Source organism: Cydia fagiglandana, chromosome 16, assembly GCF_963556715.1.
Source record: "Cydia fagiglandana chromosome 16, ilCydFagi1.1, whole genome shotgun sequence".
Taxonomy (NCBI): domain Eukaryota; kingdom Metazoa; phylum Arthropoda; class Insecta; order Lepidoptera; family Tortricidae; genus Cydia; species Cydia fagiglandana.
Window position 1 is genome coordinate 3,195,586 of NC_085947.1, and position 20,757 is coordinate 3,216,342.

The 20,757-nt window shown below is 37.5% G+C and overlaps 1 protein-coding gene across 1 annotated transcript; it reads left to right on the forward strand.

Annotated features, from left to right (window-relative positions):
• Nucleotides 1–6,418: 6,418 nt before the first annotated feature.
• LOC134671734 (pupal cuticle protein 36a-like) lies at nucleotides 6,419–20,154 on the forward strand. The gene is made up of 3 exons (XM_063529559.1): nucleotides 6,419–6,545; nucleotides 7,695–8,391; nucleotides 19,824–20,154. Exons 1-3 carry the CDS (start codon nucleotides 6,537–6,539, stop codon nucleotides 20,102–20,104), a joined length of 987 nt encoding a protein of 328 aa, XP_063385629.1. The 5' UTR covers nucleotides 6,419–6,536; the 3' UTR covers nucleotides 20,105–20,154.
• Nucleotides 20,155–20,757: the final 603 nt, after the last annotated feature.

The following is a 20,757-nucleotide window of genomic DNA, read 5'->3' on the forward strand; positions in this document are numbered from 1 at the left end:
TAAGTAGTGTGTTGTTGTATAATATACAAATATAATAACATGATATCAAAAAATTTAAAATATTATTTTCATTTCTGAGTTCCGCTTCTGAGTAGGTAGGTACAGAACCCCTAGTTTAAATCTCATTCGATAGCGTGACGTGCGTTCGCTTTACGTTATTTCTATTTTTGTATGGGATTTTGAACAGCGCGCCAAGCGGAACGTTTTCCAAACTCAAAATTCCATACAAAATGACACTTAACACAAACGCGTACTCACGTCATGCTATCGTATGAAATTTACACTACAGAGGTCAAAATCCTCTTTTAACATTTCAGTCGCCACCTCTCTATTAGGCACTGGTCCCACCGCGAGCTAGTAAGCTATGAGCTATCGGCTATAAACACGAACAAAAGATAAGCACTCCCGTGTAAATAAAAGAGACACGGCGATATTTATAGTTACTCGCCCAGCGGTGAGCTATAAATATCGCCGTGTCTCTTTTATTTACACAGGAGTGCTTATCTTTTGTTCGTGTTTATAGCCGATAGCTCATAGCTTACTAGCTCGCGGTGGGACCAGTGCCTTACGATAAATTATACAAACGGCGGTAGCACGGTCGCATTTTTATCGCCTGTCACATTATAACAAGCATCAAGTGCGAAAGTGAGAGGCGATAAAAATGCAACCATGCTGCCACCGCAGATCTGTATACAAAATTCTATTGAAATTAAGTATAATTAGGAACCATGCCAATTCTATTTGCTAGCCTAGATATTTGTGTTTTAAAAATTACGTCACAGGATGAGTACATGAGCCACGGGTCGTTACCAACCATATCACATTATATCTGCGGTCAGACTCAACTCATATTCCGTCAAACTTTTCTTGTATAGTATGGTTTGACGGAGTTTCCATGCAGGCACAAATATTTAATCTGGAGAATGACCCCCACAAGACTATTTTTAAATTATTTTGACCCTTGTCAGGCTTTTGCCTAAACTGTTAAAGTAGAAGATAGTTAACAATTAATTCCCATAGTTTTAAATTGTATTTGGACGACTTTTTGACGTATCTGATGATATGCATTTTTTGTTGCTAACCTATCAGTGTGCCACTGCTGAGCAAAGGCGTCTCCCCTTGTCTCCCACGACTCCCGACATAGCGCCTGCTCTGGCCAGTTACTGAGAAAGGTGTCTAGCTCATCCCGCCATCTCCGTCTGGGTCTGTCGCGTCCGCGCTCTTCTTCTGGCGCGTAAGACGCATAAGAACATACCTGAAATTATAAGTGACTACCTTTTCAATATGCCACATTAATCTTTGGAGTTGGAAGGGCTAGACCTCGGCGGACTTCCTCTGATCAGATCGGGGAAATCCTGAAGAAAGGCCAGGTCAAGAGCACCCTAAACCGGCGAGCGTGTATGAGGAATGTTATGAATGTGAAGGAAGCGAAAGAGGTATGTCAGGATCGTATCAAGTGGAAATCCGTGGTCTCTGCCTACCCCTCCGGGAAATAGGCGTGATTATATGTATGTATGTACATTAATCTTTTCCTAACGAATAATAGTCATCTTCTTAAGGAATTATAGCCCTTATTCCAAAATGCTATAACTGTAATAAATGCACTATTACCATACAGCCTTTTGACAGTAATTGTGGTTAAATAGTAACCTTGAGTGACCCTTAATTAGCGGTTTAACCCTTCGCCTTTCGAGCCATTGTTGTTGAAGGCTCAAATCATTCACAGTAATATGCGTGACCTAGACAACCTATGTATATGAATTAGAAAATCGGTTGTTTAATTGAATTATGGCTTGTTATAATACAAAGGAATGTTATGGCATACCTAACTACCAGTGGTGGCGTGTAATAGTTATAATTTACAGTACATGATGCTACTTTCTCGCACTAGTGCGGGAATAAGCACATTCCGTGCCTATGTCGAAATTTATTAACTAATATTACAATACAAGTGCGGAAACTAGGAAATTCGCAACGCGTGGTGATTAATAGGGGATATTACTGCAATGTTCGGCCGCCAGAGTGCAGCACTACCGACTCAGTAAATTCATAAACTAACTTATACATACTGTGCCTTAAACTGTTTTTAACAAGTTTTCACAGACAATAAAATATGACATCGATTCATCAAGGCGGTTTGTTAACAAGAGCCTACGGCTAGGGTTTGCACGATGGATCCGAAATGCATGGGAAGATCCGCGGATCCGGATCCTGATCCGGATAATTTCATACATTTCGGATCCGGATCGCAAACCCTGCCTACGGCCTACCAGTAAACGCGAAAATCGAAATTTATTTGTTTCGCGGTAGGCCATGTGATTGACGTGACGTGTGATGTGTCAATGTGGTTTAATTGTTTACTGTATGTGCCACAAAGGTGCCACCTACGCAGAGCTTTGCCTAATATTCCGTATTAAAATGGTAGGCTATTAAGCTAGATTTTATAAACCGACCTTTGTGATAAGACATATGTATTATGTAATGGATTTTGGTAAATTTGTCATTGAAGTATCAAAAAAATTTCTGGTATTGAATAATTACGGTTTAGACTCACTTGTTTTAGTCACTCGCGCGACATGTTAGTATGTCTCATAACAGTTTAAATTCGATTAATTTTTCTGGTGTTTTTTTTATTATCTTTTTTTAGGTTTTCAAAATTTTATTACATTTCAATACACATACATATTACAATTACAAAAATATAAGATTACAATTCATAAAGTCGAGTTTGTTAACAAGATAATACCTACGCAGCGTCCCTGAGAATTACTTAAAATTGCAAAATACTTGAGAGCAAATTCTATGGGAAAATTTATATATATCTTGTGCTAAACAGCAACACACGTTACCATTGGTCGACTTTATGTCTTTACAATAAGGTGTATTAATAGTCAATGAACTGTGTCAGTGATGGTACAGTCGCCATCAGATATATCGGAGCGGCCAACGCGCTCACAAATATCTGAACACGCCTCTATTGTCAGGGCGTTAGAGGTCGTGTTCAGATATTGTGAACACCTTGGCCGCTCCGATATATCTGATGGTGACTGTACCTACTAGGAGCATAATTGACGGTTTCGATTCTTTTAACAGACTGTAAGCGTCATTTGCACACTTTACTAACCTGGGGTTAACCGGTTAAACCTGGGGTTACCATGGTTACCAGAACAATTTAACACTGGGTTAACGGTTAACCCCGGGTTAGGGGTCATACATTAATTACGTCACACGAATTTCTAGGTTTTTTGACCCCTCCCCCCCTCCTTGTCACACTTGGTCACATTTGGCAAACCCCTCCCCCCTAGTGTGACGTCACAGTTTTTTCTACGAAATCGCCAAATCGAATTAAGTAAGCACCTAAGTAATATTAATATTTTATCAAAATATTTTTGATATAAATATTAGTAATTTTATAACCTAAAACTGCTTAGGAAAGAAAATTAAACGACTAAAAACGATTATCGTTTTAAAAACTTGTTATTTAAATGTACAGGGAATAAAATAATATAAATAAATTTTCTGTTACTGATGAAGTTAAAGTGACATCACAAAGTTTGTGCCTCCCCCCTCCCCCATGTCACAATATGTCACATTTTCTTGACCCCCTCCCTCCCCCTAAACGTGTGATTAGTAATGGATGACCCCTTAGTAGGAAGGTGCAAGTGGTCCTAAGGGTCACTTGCAGAGTTAGTCACTAGCTGGGAGTTAACCGTCAACCTAGGGCAAAATTAAATTGGTTACCTACTCGGGGTTTAACCGGTTAACCCCGAGTTAGTAGCTAACCCTATGGCGCAAGTGGCCCTAACGAATCAGCCGTTTATTCACACGAATCCGCCGCTAAAAAGCCGATGTTGGCCAAAAAAAGCCGAATGTAACAACATTCGGCTCCAATCCATCCATTGGATTCCAATCATGGAATAACGTGAAATTGTCATAAATATGTGGTAGGTACGCACGTTTTCGTTGCAAAAAATTGCAGGTACTTACATATACATATAACAAAGCAATTAGAGCGGCACATATAGACTAAAAAAAAAACCGGGCAAGTGCGAGTCGGACTCGCGCACGAAGGGTTCCGTACCTCAATGCAAAAAAAAAAACAAAAAAATGCAAAAAAAACGGTCACGGTTCGTGGTGACAGACGGACGGACGGACGGACGGACGGACGGACGGACGGACGGACGGACGGACAGCGAAGTCTTAGTAATAGGTTCCCGTTTTACCCTTTGGGTACGGAACCCTAATAGAGTTCTCTGTGAGACCTTCGATTACGGATCCCCAAAAAGTGAAGATGCGAAGACCCGTATTATGACGTGTTGCGATCGCATTTTTGCCATTGACATTTTTATGACATTTCGTGTTGTTACCCTCGTGTGAAACTCGAGCGTAATGGTTGCGGTATACGCACCTCTACCTACCTGTTTTTAGAGTCAGACCGTAAAAAGTCTGCAGCGATTTTGATAGCCCACGCAGTGCCAGTGTCATTTTAAACGTCAAACTCCTATGAAATTATGACGTATAAAAATAACACGCTGCGTGGGCTATCAAATCCGCTGCAGACTTTTATTGGTGCGACTATACGTAGATTAGCTTTTCATGCATCTCGTCAAGAATAAACATGATCCATCCTACAAAGAAGAAAAGGAAGAGATTCCTTAAAGGGATAAATTCGTGTTTTTTTTTCGTCTGCGACGTTTGAGGTTAATATTTTTTTAAGTTTAGGTTCTAAGTCAAGTTTAGTATCATTTTCAAGTAAATCAAAGATGTAGACATAGATTTCATCGAAATCGGTTCAGCGTTTATTGATTTCCCATACAATCCTACACCTTACCTTTCATTTTTAAGGTTTTTTTTTTGGAATAAAAACTATCCTATTTCTGCCCCGGCACTCGAACTATCTCTATACCACATTTTATCTAAATCGGTTCAGCGGTTATTGAATCCCCATACAAATTTCTTCCTACCTTTTCACACCCTTAAGGGATGATTATTGAGATTAAAAGTATGTTATGTTATTCCCTGGGACTCAAACTATCTCTGTACCAAATTTTAACTAAATTGGTTCAGCAGTTTAAACGTGAAGAGGAATTTAAAAAAAAGTATTGTTTTCATATTTTATGTGTTTTTACTTCGGAATGGAGTCATTCTTCTTCTTCTTAGTCGGATACTCTTGTCAGAGCAGTCGTGGTCATTGAGGTGGAATGGTGTCATTATGATATCAGAAATGAATTCGGCACCCCCGATTTATACGGAAACGATACCAAACATGACCTAGCTTAAATGATACAGATATCAAGATCAAGTTGAGAGCCCCCCCCCCCTAAAATTTTTTTTTTTTTTTTTAAATTATGAATGAGCTTACTCATGGCCACAGACTAGCCGAGGCGTAGACGTGGCCTACGATGGAGCGAGCTCGCCCAGAAGGTGCCTGTTCACTCTTGATTTGAAGGTTGCCGGGTTATAAGAACACGGAAATATAGACGCCGGCAGGGAATTCCATTCCTTGGCAGTTCGCATAAGGAAAGTAGAAGCAAAGCGCTTCGTGCGAATTGGTGGAATATTTACCATGTAAGGATGGATTTACATCAAAAATCTCGGTGGCTCCACTTCTTGAATCCATCCTTGGGTCCTAAGGACCAATCCTGCCAAAGGAAATCTCTTGTTCATGCAACGCCGTATATTAGCTCCAGCGCCATCCGCTATAAACAGATATCGTACAATATCACGGGTAACATACTTGTGCACATTATGTCTTAAATCTAGCACGAAATCCCCCCAAGTGTACACAGCATGTTTTACAATTAAGCGGAAATAGCTACCATATTATAGCTACAGTGAAAAATATCAGAGAAGAAATAACTATCTAAACATTACAATATAATCACTCACATGATTGATATTTTTCAGTGACCTCTATTATTAAGTATGTGAAAATGAGGGTGACAGCTTGCAACTACAGTTGCATAAAGCATGTAGCAGTATTGTACTTAACTTTAAGACTTTACTACAAATACCTACTAAAATTGTAAAATTGGTTCATAAATACCCTCCATCTTTCGGTATCAATCAAGTTTCAGTATGAATTCCGTTATCAAATCTGGTATTATGAACCGGCGTATTATGAACGGTTTTATCCACGAGATAAAATAACTGTCACTTTTTAACACCGCGGGATAGAAAGTGACGGACACCGCTTTATCATGCTGTCGCCTAGACAAGAACGACCATCACATCTGTATCTTATCGCCCTTTTTGCATAATTCACCATTTCATAACAATCCCAATGCATTATTTTAATTTCTAACCTCATTAACCAACAATACTGCCTAATTAAAAAATATAACAAAACCCATCCATAAAAGGTACCAATTGCAAAACTAGTTCTTAAAAATGTTACACATTTACAAGGAAGAGTCTAGCCTTCAGAGCAGCGAGAAGCGAACTACGGCGCGGAGTATATAATCCTCCAATCGTCTTCACTCATCACAGTCAATCGTTCGGCTTCGTACAGCGAATATCTAATTCACATTTTCAAAATGAAATTGGTGAGTTTTTGAACGCAAAAACTAGTTTAATAACATCTTAAAGATTAATTCAAGCGCAAATTCAAAAAAATCGGGACTAAGGCTGTCGGTGGAAAATTTAAGTGTTTTAAGTGCTACAAATCTGGACCAATTTACATCCCTTACACAAAAACTGCAACTCGACTGCATTTTATATCGGACCTGCAGGACTGCACAGTTTCAGTTTAAATGTATTCCTGTGCATTATATTTTATCATAATTTAATAATATATGTCTCATGAAAGTCATGAATCTATTGATTGGTATTTACCTAACATTTTAGTTTATGTAACTTTATGAAACCACAGAGCAATAAATATAATTCACCATTTAACTCGACCGGTCCTAATTTGTTAACATACTATACCTACTTACATTTCAAAGGCTAATAATAATTTGAACTTTATAGTTCCATGCCTATTTCGACGTGTTCTTTGGCAACTTATTGTACTTACAAGAATCTCTCTTTACTGACCAATGATGAATGCCTTTGTAATAAATTTTACAAAATATTAGTTAACACTATACTTACGCTTTACCGATGACTATCTAAAGCAGCGGTACTCAACTTCGGGCCGCATGCGGCCGGGCTTTTTTAGGTAGCCCCAGGTGATCTTGATTTAGATACAACAAAAGCTTGCCAACCGATCGTCACCTTTAAGAAGATTCATCTTGCGGCCCGGCGCTACAAAACAAAACCGTCTCTGTGGCCCTTATAAAAGGTTAAAAAGTTTGAGTACCGCTGATCTAAAGTAATGACTTGAGCAAACATTCGTACTATTGTAAACGTTATTGCATTGACATGTCTTTTATCATTTTGTTCGGCTGTCATCATTACTATAGATCGTGTTCTTTTGGGCTCATCGGAATTTTGTAACATCGATTACTTACAGATTACAACTAATACTTTTTTATTAGCATATTGTAATTACAACATGTCTATAGGTAGTTAATAATTTATCTTTATACCCAATCATAGTTTTCTTTTTACAATTTATTGACTACGTTTGAAAGCTTTTCTCGGGTCTTTCTGAAACATTTTGGTCGGTATATTTTATGAATCAGCCGACGATCCCTTATTTATACTAACTTGTTTGTAGCTAAAATAAATAAAATAATCTTCAATTTCAGTTCGTAGTCGCAGCCATCCTCGGAGTGTGCGCCGCCGGGCGTTTGGACAACACCTACCTGCCTCCTGGCAGTGGCTCTGGATTTGGTCAAGGAGGCGCTGGAGGCTTCGGCCATGCCGCGGCTGGCGCTGGAGGCCACGCTGGAGGCTTTGGACAGAGAGGCTCGGCTGGCTTCGGCCAAGGCGGAGCCGGAGGTTTTGGAGGCGGACATGGAGGATTTGGCCAAGGAGGCGCTAGCCACGGAGGATTCGGTCAAGGAGGCGCTGGCCACGGAGGTTTTGGCCAAGCCGCCGCTGGTGCTGGTGGTTTCGGACAAACCCAACACGGCGGCAACCTCTACAACTCCGGCGGCTTCCAGCAGTCATACAGCCAGCAAAGCTCCCGTCCCCAAGATGCTGGTGCCCAAATCCTGAGGTCCAACAGCGAGGTCACCGCTGAAGGCTTCTCTTACGACTTCGAGACCTCCAACGGCATCCGCGCTGACGCTCAAGGCGTGGCCACAAACGGTGTCCAGTCTCAGGGCAGCTTCGGATACAAGGGTGATGATGGCCAGGACTACAGCATCTCGTACACCGCTGATGAGAACGGATACCGTCCCCAGGGCGCCCATCTCCCCACCCCTCCCCCCATCCCGGAGGAGATCCTGAAGTCTCTGGAGCAGAACGCCCGTGATGAGGCTGCTGGCATCTCTGACGATGGTAAGTGATTTATTTTTTGATTAATACTTGTATCGATATTTTGTTACGAAGCGCACACAATTATCTAACACAGTTTTATTTGTAGAGCTATAGTTAAAAATATGGCTAAATTAGGTAAAGTCAAAACAAAAAAAAATGATGATGCTCTCCTGACCGATTTCGGCCACAGCGACCGTGTGCTCTGGAGTAGGCAATTTTTAACTCGTGTTATTAGAGTGTAGCTGATCCACTCTCTGGTGCGCCCTTAGGTGGCTCACATACCCTAAAAAACAAAACCTAGATAATGTAAGACCTATCCGTAACCAAAGTTTTACAAATTGTCGCATAAAATTACAAAATCATACACCTCATTAAAGAAAAAAATATCAAGAGAAAATATCTACATGTATTGCAACAGTTTCAAGGCAATTGAAACATTGTAACTACTCTATTTATTTAATCTAGATGACCTACTCATCATTAGTCATAACACACGTTCATATGTCACAGACGGCGAACCATCATGTACATTGATTGCGTCTGTCTAAAGTCTAGATAGCCTACATTTATTAACAGGTCTAGATAAAGGTGTTAAGATTAGCTAGAGCTTAGACTAATTAACCCTTGGTTATAGTGATTATAATTTATATTGCGTTATTTCATTACTAACCGAGTTCAATAGTTCATTTTAGAATTCAAGATAATTTAAATGATAAAGTAAAGTAGCTTTACTAAATAATATTTAGTAAAGTAAATAAGTAGTAGAAGTAGTAATAACATATTATGTTAATAGTTGTACCCATCAAAAACTCGAATAATTATTTATGCTACTAATTTCCGTATAAAATGAATGCGTAAAGCTCACCAAAGTCAAGATTGACGGGGCTTACGGCTACACTTTTTATAAATGACAGAAGTAATGATACATAATGACCAATCAGTGGCATAATAAAGTCCATAACATCCCGTGAAATATCATAAAAAGCTTTTCCATCAATATTATCTACTAAGTAATGGATCTTCACGTAAATCAATCCATATTCAATGTTTAATGACTCTATTCAATGTTAATGAATTCCATTTTCACAAAACTAAAAAGACGAGATTTTTATAGATTAACTTATTATTTTTAACAGAGATAAATGTCGAAGATTAACCAATAACACTAATTTGGTTTTATAACTACACAGTGTTATTCAAGCTGCAAGTTGTGGATAGGAAAACATGTTTATTTTATTTTTTCGTGTCCCTATAATTTTGTATGAACAAGTAGGTACAGACTCCTTAAGTAACTTTAACTATAATTTTTTGTAAAATTAGCGCGACCGCAGTTAAACCTTGCCGGAATCTGTAATACTTACACTTAATGTGACTTGACCACAATTCAAAATGCCACCATTATAAAAACCTGCAAAATCACACTATTCATTATGTCGAGAAATAAACACCTGACAAATAAGCTATAATAAGTAACTCTGAGCAAGAGCTTTTTGGCTCTATTAGCAGGTTTCGAATGCAGGATCGATTCTAGAAAACTTGTAATAATAACGAATGTAATTGACGTTTTTGTCAGTCAAATTAAACAAATAATTAGCTTTTCGGGAGACAAACACATAATATTCACGATGGCGTCAGATCAGTTGCATCAGCCATCGTGACTCCACTTGCAGACGATTTATGCGCGCTAGGTGCTTCGCAGATTAAACTAGCTACCTCACTTTTCATTCAGACTATATGTCACAAAGTGATCAAGAGGTTGGACAATACACATAATTATATGTCTACGATTTTCTTTTAAATTCGTTTGAAAACCTACATCTGACATTTATGGCAGAGATCTGATCACATTATAATACAATAATTAATAAAACCAATAGCATTATTTGACAAAAAATTTCTTTAAAAGATATCGGTTAAAAATTTTATGCTATGAGAACAATGAAACAGAATTAAATGCTTAATTCTTACTAAATCCTTATATTAATTGCTTAAAAGTTGTACCTATGATTTAAATTCTTAGAAAAATGTATCCAAATCGTTACCTTAAGTAGTGTCAAAAAAACGATGCTGGGTTTCCGAACGTATCTGACCTTTTTAACAATACCATTATAATGAAGTTTCAAATGAAAACAAGAATATTTGCGTAAAGGACGCCTATAACTTTACTGTTTAATTAACCTAGGTAATGTGGATGATAGTACGCAATTGTGTGTATTTCAGTTCAAATTAGAATTATGGAGCGTTAAACTAAATGACAGTGTTAACAAATTGAGCAACCTTCGCATTTACACTAAAAGAACGGCGTTCCCAGCAATCAAAGTGAGTTATCTGCTATGAAAGATGTGTGGGTCAGTAAGTAATGTAGCTTGCCATTGCGAAGGCGTGTGAATATAGTCCCTTCTATGGAGCCTTGATGAAATGACTAAGATTTAGTAAGATTGCGACTGAAAGATTTAAACAATTCTATCAGTCACTTTAACCTACCTATCATTTTGTGACTACTTTGAAAAAAACTCGTATCTTGTTCTCTTACTTAATCAAAAGAAAAATGTGGTAACTATGTTTGGGATGCATACAGAGTTACTGCGTTTTAACTTTGAGTAGCAGTGCGAGTTTTTCAAAGTAGTGACGATTTGTATTGAACTATTCAGTTCATCCGTCCGTAGCCCACTTGAGTGACGGAATTGAACATAGGGTAACATTCCATTTCCAACGACAGCTGCACTACTGTCAATTTTACTATGGAAATTGACAATGACAGCTACGCGTTCAGTACCGGTAGTGCAGCTGCGGTTAGAAACGAAATGTTACCATAAGGTGACATTTGGATGTGTACCTACTGCAGCTGTCAGAGCTGTCACTGTCTATTTCCTTGATTAAATGAGTGACGGATTGAACGTTCTAATCGTGGCAGTAACGCGGTTACGACCGTCATTTTATCAAGGAAATTAGAGTCAGACCTAAAAAGCTTGTAGCGATTTTGATAGCCCACGCAGCGCAAGTGTCATTTTAAACGTCAGACTTCTACGAAATTGTGACGTATAAATAATATTTGCACTGCGTGGGCTATCAAAATCGCTGTAGACTTTTCTTGGTCTAACTCTAACAGGCACAATGGCGGCAACAACGACACAGCAACAGTAATGCAGTTGAAATCTGATCGTCACCTTTACAATCGTGACAGCAATGCGGCAACGAAATCAACTCAAGGCAATCAGAGCAACACAGTTCAAAGTTTATGACACATAAAATAAAATAAAACTTGGACCTAACAATTCAATTTGATAATATCAGCATTGAAAACACAGTAAAGCTCACTTTCCCACCATATAGCCGTGGAAATAAGTATATTATGTTTGTCGCGTGAAGATAACTATGCAGACCATGTTATTAAGTTTCTCATTGATGTGACGAAACTTAAACTCAATACTGTTTCACATGCCACCTTTACATATATATCACCGCTGCACCCAAGTACATATTCCAGATTGAAATTTGCCCCCAGTAATATGCAAGTGAATGAGACATAGGTCCCCGTAAACGTATAAAACTTTGCCCCTTAACATATGTAACCTTGCCCACCGCGTCACAGTTGAGTAAAAGCGAAATAGTGCTAGTGCCTACGCCAATTCTTGAAAATAGTTGCCAAGCGCACCCCAAGCTCCTATGAGCCGTGGCAAAATGCCGGAACAGCGCGAGGAAGATGATGGGTAGTGGTTGGTACATGAAGGCTATGGTTTTTCCTCAAGTTCTTAAATTAGTCCTATTCTGCTTTCGTCACGATTGTGATGAATGTAGAATGAGTGACGAAAGCAGAATAGGACTAATTTAAGAACTTGACGAAAAACGAATGGGATGACCCAAGACGATACCAAGGCTACATTTGGATCGATTACTGTTATTGGGAACTACAGTGGATTGTCGACCGACGCAATGAAGAATAGGCTAGGGGCATGCTTTCTACAGCACACGGAACATTACTGACCCAAGCATAAACACTGGACTTATGTCGACACTGATCCCATCCCACAGTAATTCCGTTATTTATTAGTGCAATCCAGGCCAAAGGTACAAAACGCTATCTTAGGCTAATGTAAAGCAACATAACAATTCTAGAACGTCCTAACTCCAAGCACTTTCTATGGCGTTTAAGTCGTTTTCCATTGCTACTCACACATACGCATCCTTTCTAAGATTATCTAGGGCCGTAGCATCACTAAACGTTTTAAACCAGCATTTCGCGTACATTATAGAAAGATCTTATTCTCTTCGCGTACGACTGATAATCCCTTGATATAGCTGTAAAAAAATTGTGGTTATGAAAACCCTAAGTCACCGGTGAGCAAATTATAGATCAGTACTGTGGGTTATGGTAATCGATTTGCAAAGTAATAATTATGTTACATTTGCAAGTGAGATGACGATTGGATAACTTGTATTAACACAAGATATTATAGGTTCGATTCCTTTTGCGAAATCGGCAAAATATATCATTAAATATATATGGAAACACCTAATTAAAATATCAGTAGTATCTACTAACACATTGTATTAATTAAATAATATGGGCTTAGATAGGTTTTATATAATTTATTAGATGAATTATAAAGCTTTTCGAAACGATGACATCACAATGAATCCACCTACCTACTTCGAAATGGATTTCTGTTAATTATAAAATAATTGAATTGCATTTTTCTGTGTATTTCCGAAAGTTTTATTTCCTTACCGTTGCGAATATTAATAACTAGACAAAGCTATGACATTTAAAGTTAAATCGATTTATTAATCATCTAAAGTGAATTGGTGACTTTTCACAGTTGTACAGTCGTCATCAGATATATCAGAGCGGCCAAGATGCTCACAAATATCTGAACAAGCCTCTACTGTCAAGGCGTTAGAGTGCGTGTTCAGATTTTGTGACCACCTTGGCCGCGCCGATATATCTGATAGCGACTGTACAATGAAATTGTTTCTAATCGATTTCGATTGTGTATTATTATCGAACCATCGCCTTCGTGTCGTAACGAAACGTTTAAGGAAGCTAACATTTAAAATAAGACAAGTTAAGAAACATTTATAACTGAAAAGGCCAAATCGCCGGAAGCCATCTTTGTTTCTAAACACTATAGGAGGCCAATTCTGCTGTGACAATTCGATATAGTTTTCATTTTGTTTTGATACGAAATTCTGTCAGTGTGTGGTGCGCATGAGGTGCCTTAAGTTCACCGTAACAAAATGAGATTAAAACCTTATCAAATTGTTTAAACAGAATTGGCATCTAGCCTTAACGTAGCTTCTAATTGATGTTTACACATTTATCAATCTTTCTTTTGTTTTTATTGCAAAGTAGGTACGACATTTGCCTGAGATATTTGACAATACAAAAATACAGGTATAGTTCGTCAAGTATTGTAGAAAATTATAGAGGGCGCCACTTACTACGTAACTGTCACATTTTTGACGTAAAATGCTTAAACATGGCAACAACTTAGTATGGAAATTTTTTTGTTCCGTTTTATTTAAATTCTACTATTATTTGTTGCACTATAAATTACATAGATAATAAAATGACTCCTTTAAGTAAATGCCTGAATAAGTCTACATACATATTCAATAGGCATTTAAAGACGTTTTAAGTAAAGTGGCGCGTATATACTTAGATAATTATCGCCATAAATAGAACTCAATCCTACCTATTATAAAACAATTTCACAAATTGGTCTATTCTGCATCCTTTTACACGCACAATTCAAATTCCAAGCTTTTCATGCGTCTTGCTTACATACATGGATATAATTTGATTTTAATGTAAGCCTGAGGCTTTTATGCTCAATTTGGATCAGAGAGATGTTACAGCAAAATAGCCTTTAGATATATGTACTCAAAGTACAGTTTCGCGGGGCTGGTTATATGCTCTCTGGGATGTATCATAATATCCTTTTATATTATCCCTGGAAGTTAGTTTTTTATTTTTTATTTTTATACAGAAACTAAAACTTCGTTTGACACTACAGTTTCGGTGCGGCTGAAAATTTTTTGTTCGAGACTGAACCTTCAGCTGAAACCTGCTTTTGGAACATCTGTCAAAACTGAAATCGAAACTTCTGATGAAGCTGCGATCCCAATACATACCTTTCCTACCGATTAGCTTCTTCTTCCATTTCTTCTTCTTTTTTTTCTTTCCTTTCTTTGCCTTCTTACCGAAAGGAACTCTCTCAAAAAAATTAACAAGTAAAAAAAATTAGAAAAATTAAAATTAATTAAATTTTCATTGGGATTAAAAAAATTTAGTTTGTCGATAAACGATTATCAATTGACCGTAATTATGCAGAAAACGACCAAAAACAATATTTTTTTCTATGCAGAATGCGACCAAAGCTACTGAGTTAGCTACGCTTTGACAAACATAAAAAATTGGTCGCTTTCTACAGAACTACGGTCAATTTGGCTAGGCCCTATGACAACCTCTTATGCAGTCTTAGCTAATTCTTCAGTTGACTGTACCTCCTCGTAAGAGCGCAATGATTTGCGAACATTTCGTAAAGTTGTTATAAAATGGATCTCGCGTGACAGTCCCACGGTTGGGCAAGGTGTGGGAAACGAGAACAAAGGCTTTGGGGTCATTCCATGTGATTTCAACAAATTTGAATTAAAAAGTGTGCCGCATGATTTATGATTTGCATAAAAAAAATTGAGGATATATTTCATGGTAGCAGAAGTGCTGAACCACCACCAGTTTATTTTTTTTATCTTTTAATTTCCAAGTTTTGCCCATTCGAAGTTAGCAGTGGGGTCAAATTCTTGCTTGTACAAAATCAGACCTAACTTTTTTTCTATAAAAGGTAACGAAATAATTATTACTTTTTTTGATTAGGTAAGAAATGTGGATATTATACTGTATGACAAAATTTTTCTGAATTAACTACAAAAAAAATGGTGACCACCCGAAGTGTACACCTAATTGGTCAATTATTGCAATTTTAAAATGGTTCTTGTGCCAACCCTGGTGCATATCAAATATTACTTTTTTCTGAAATATAATGTACTTGCCGTGTTCATCTTGTAAAATAAATATAATTGTGTTAGATCAATTACTTCTAATAGAAAAATGTAAGTGAAAATTGAGAAATTCGAAAAATGCTCGTGTTTGACTCTAAAAAAATCCATGTGGAAGAGAAAATAAAAATTTGATTGTAGTCAGAAAATATACCTGATAATTTCGTTAATTAGATTTAAAAAAAGAAGTTTTGTTATTTTGCCTATTTTTTGAAATATGATTTTTTTAACATGCTACTTTTTACAACTATCGATACTTACAAAATGTTTTATGTTATAAATTAATAAAAATGGGACGGTAATTGGTCATACGGATATTATTTACGTTTTTTATGTTCAAAAATTTTTTTTGACATGGCAATAATTTCATTTGTAAATTTAATGAGGGTAGAAATTCGACAATGCACTGTTACCTGACAAGGATTGTGAATCACTTGCGAATGTTTCTTAATTTAGCCGTGTAGTGAATAACCGACGCCTCCTGACTTGTTAACAAGCTTTATTTGCATGTTAAATGGCTAAATTACGAACATAAGTAAACGGCCCAATAATCCTTATCGAAGTTCTATAGGAAATCGTATTTATCTAGGAGATAATGAAGTGGTGCAAACTCTTTGTAGTAAGTGCTTGTGTTATTAATAGTTGACTGTTCAAATTCATGGGATCAAGTTCTTTTTCGTCTCAAAATCAGATGTCGAAGAAGCTGAGGTACATCTATCAGAGTGATTTAAAAATATAAGGACCATAAAAAATACACGTTCTTATCATAGCTTCGTTCCCATTTCTCAAAATGAATTAAAAGTGCGACGTTATTCAACTTCAGAAATTTTGAAGTAGCAAAGGTTTGCAAATGATTTTTTTTTTATAAATATATAAAGTAAATTTCAATCGTCTGGATTTTATTTATATTTTGCCATCGAATTCATTCATATTTATAAGTTTAAGGTCATATGTATTTTAATCTGCATAAATACAACAAGAACGAAAATGTATGAGACGAGCAGTTTAAAAAATCATATTATAATAAATAGGCAAAATAACAAAACTTTTTTTTCTAAATCTAATTAACGAAGATATCAGCTATATTTGCTGACTAAAATCAAATTTTTATTTTCTCTTCCACATGGATTTTTTTAGAGTCAAACACGAGCATTTTTCGAATTTCTCAATTTTCACTTATATTTTTCTATTAGAAGTAATTGATCTAACACAATTATATTAATTTTACAAGATGAACACGGCAAGTACTTTATATTTCAGAAAAAAGTAATATTTGATATGCACCAGGATTGGCACAAGAACCGATTTAAAATTGCAATAATTGACCAATTAGGTATACACTTTGGGTGGTCACCATTTTTTTTGTAGTTAATTCAGATAAATTTTGTCATACAGTATAATACCCACATTTCTTACCTAATCAAAAAAAGTAATAATTATTTCGTTACCTTTTATAGAAAAAAAGTTAGGTCTGATTTTGTACAAGCAGGAATTTAACCCCACTGATAACTTCGAATGGGCAAAACTTGGAAATTAAAAGATAAAAAAAAAAACTGGTGGTGGTTCAGCACTTCTGCCACCATGAAGTATATCCTCAATTTTTTTTATTCAAATCAAAAATCACACGGCACACTCGATTTGTTGAAATCACCTGGAATGACCCTTTGGGCAGAACTTGTGGGTTCTGGATCTGATTTGACTGAATATTACTGTTTTACTCGTGTAGGCCAATTCGAGTTTTAGATATTGGATGTGTTTCCGATATGATACTGATCTGTCAGTGACAACAGTGATAGTGATATGATACAGATCGAATTACTAAAACTCGAATTGGCCTATTAGAGCATTTTTTGTTCCAAACTATCTCCACACCAAATTTCGTCCAAATTAGTTCAGCAGTTCAGTAAAGGTGGCCACTGACGAGCCTTCCAGCAGTCCAAATAGCGTGACTGCAATCCAAAATCGGGCCGTGAATGTCAAAAACGTACAATGTTTATTTAATATTAGGATGCCGTCGATTTGGATGAATCCATTGTAACGGCATCCATTTGGAAGGCTCGTCAGTGGCCTGCTTAAAGAGGTAGGTAACTGACAGCCAGTTATTATTGCATTTATTATAATTAGTTGGCATTGAATAATGCATTGTATAAATACGCTCGTTTTTATACCCTCTAGCCGCCTAGAGACCTTTAAAAAAGTCTCCTGTTCCATTCTAATTTGAACTTTGTGTTAACAAAATCAAGATTTCAATTTGCTTGGCAAGGTTTGACGTATGGGCGGCTAAAGGATACAGACGGTTCATTTAACCTTTAACCTGCGGTATTTCCGGACCGATATTAGGACCTTCAAACCTTCAAGATAAGAGCGTACGTACTCCCATCTTAATTTTTTTTAAAGGCCGGCAACGCACCTACCACCTTATGGTGTTGCGGGTGTCCATGGGCGGCGGTAATCGCTTACCATCAGATGATCCGTCTGCTCGTTAGCCTCCTATATTATAAAAAAACCATTTTCATCATAATACAGTACCTAGGCACCTATATATTTTATTACGTAACCTTCTCCTACATAATTAATAACAGGGCAACAGAGCTCAACTAGGGTGCGGAGTATTAGGGTCGGCAACGCGCATGTAACACCTCTGGAGTTGCAGGAGTCCATAGGCTAAAAAGACTGCTTACCATCAGGTTGGCCGTACGCTTTTTTGCCAAAAAAATGGGTGGTGTTGATATTTTTTATTAAAAAAAATCAACACTAACCATTAGGAAATTAAGGACCCGTAAAAGCAATGTTGCACCAGTCTCGAAATCAATGACCTCTGCAATTGCCGTGGTTCCGTTATCATGATCATCATCAACTGTGCCTCGACCTTGAGCTTTCTGAGATGATTGCGGGGCCATAAAGTTAGCGGATTTGGGCCTCGATACTCTTGATTCAAATTTTAATACTTTACTGAGGAAGAGTTACAGACTTGCTCGGGTACATTACATTACCAAAAGTTAGTGTAGGTATATATCACATATATGTATTATCATGATACTTAGTCCAAATATTATATTAATGTCCATTCTGACTGCTGCTAGGGACCTAATTTGCATTCAATGTTGATACAAAAAGGCCGTTAAAATATCTATTAATTGTAAATTTTTTGTTTTGGATTTGATATTACACAAAAATTTAAATATATTAAATATCAACATATTCTTTGCAAATGTTAATCATTTTAGTAAATAACTATCATTCAATCAGATTCTTATTATAAAAATACTAAAACTCCTATCCTAGAATAGCGATGCCGTTATATAGCGGCCGTCTCCATAGAAAATACTCCATCCATATTTAGCCGTATTATTTTACTAGACGGCCGCTATATGACGGCACCGCTATCCTAGGAAAACAGAGCTTTAAGGGGCCCACTGTATCGGCACTATCGGCCTGTCAGTTGTTCGGAACTGTCAATCAGTGGGCCCCTTTAAAGGTTTTAAAACCGCGTGTTTCACTTTGGAATTGCCGCTGCGCTCACGCAGCCGCTTGCTAACACCCGCCGTTCTCCTGGCCCCAAGAACTAGCACAAAACAATAACGCAGAAGCTCATGCCCCAGCTATTATTTATTACCAAACGCAATGTTGTAATTCTAATGCCGTGTTCTTTTAGATACATTAGTAAATTAATGCAACTTTGCTTACGGCTGCCCTTAAAATATGATCTATTGTTTTTCATTAAGCGCTTGTCAATAATTATTCTTCTTTAATTGTCTTAGTATCTGATTGGCCGTTGGCGGTCATCAATATCTGTTGTCATAAGACATACTTTACGATTGCAACAAGTGCGTCATATTCGATATATCGAAAGCATTTTCGCCCAAGGGTGAGACCTTAGCTACACTCAGTCAATAAATATAAAGGAAGCGCTTTTGTTGTTTCTTACTTGCCATTTAGGACCAGTTGCACCATTGACTAACCGGGGGTTAACCGAAACCTAGTTACCATGGTTACCAGTACAATTTGACACTGGGTTAACGGTTTAACCGGTTAACCCCGGGTTAGTGGGATGGTGCAAGTTGCGCTTAGCCGTGTCCGGAATTCTGGGTGGCAATAAAATCTATCTCTATGACAAAACAACAGCCCCTTCTCTGGTGTGATTCTTCTAACCCTCTATTGTTTGCAATCTCTTGAACTCCAGGCCGCGTAGCCAACATGCCAATCGCTTACGCTCCGTGGCGATCGAAACGCAGTTGTCACTGTCGCACTAATATACAAGAGTGATAGAGAGACACAAAGCGTGTCGTTATCGAAGCGATAGCGATTGTCACCTTGGCTAGGCCGGCAGTTGTATCTCTAATCTTTAGCAGTGTTTTTAAAAATATTATATTTAAACTTTAAATTTCTTTCAGGCTCCTACCACGGTGAGGGCGCTGGCTCCGGCTCCGGCTACTCTGGCAACCAATACCAGCAACCATCCGGTCAGTACGGCGCTCCCAGCCGAACCTTCCAGCAGCCCAAGAACTTCGGTGGCTCCTCGGGTAACTTCGGTGGCTCTTCTGGTAACTTCGGTGGCTCTTCCAACTTCGGTGGTTCTTCCTTCGGTGGCGCCGCGTCCCGCCAATACCTGGCGCCCAAGGCTGGCCCTAATGGCTCAGGAAACTTCAACTCTAGAACCGGATACCAATATTAGGAGCTCAAGACAAATGAATACTGACGAGTTGAAACCAAACTAACAATAGTTAGATCTTATGTCAATGGAATAAGGTTTTTGAATGGTAAATTTATTGTATCAATGATGTTAATATTGACTCTTCATTGTACAGATGTAGTGATGTAATTATTTTCCATCGTATTTTCACGGTATCTTACGAAAGTGTCTTGCTATTTCAGTCAGTTTCGGTAGTCTCGTACTGACATTGACTGAACTAAAAATACGATGGAAAACCATTATAGTTGGTCCAAAAAAAGTCTGCAGCGGATTTGACAGCCCACGCAGTGCAAGTGCCATTTATACGTCATAATTTTATGGAAGTTTGACGTTTATAATAACACTTTCACTTCGTGGGCTATCAAATCCGCTGCAGACTATTCATGGTCTGACTCTATGTGAATTATGAACTACATCTGTAACCGTCTTTGATTTGTCAGTTTTGTTGTGTCATATTGTATAGAATTTGCAATCGATTATGATTTGTATCTACTGATGTGCCGTCGGCCAAAATTGCTAAATTTTCACATGTAAAAGTTTTGAAAATATCTCATATTTTGTATGGGATCGAGATTCCCCATTTCCATGAATTTTTTCTAAAAGTTCCGAGAAATTTTCCTACTTTTTTGAAACTT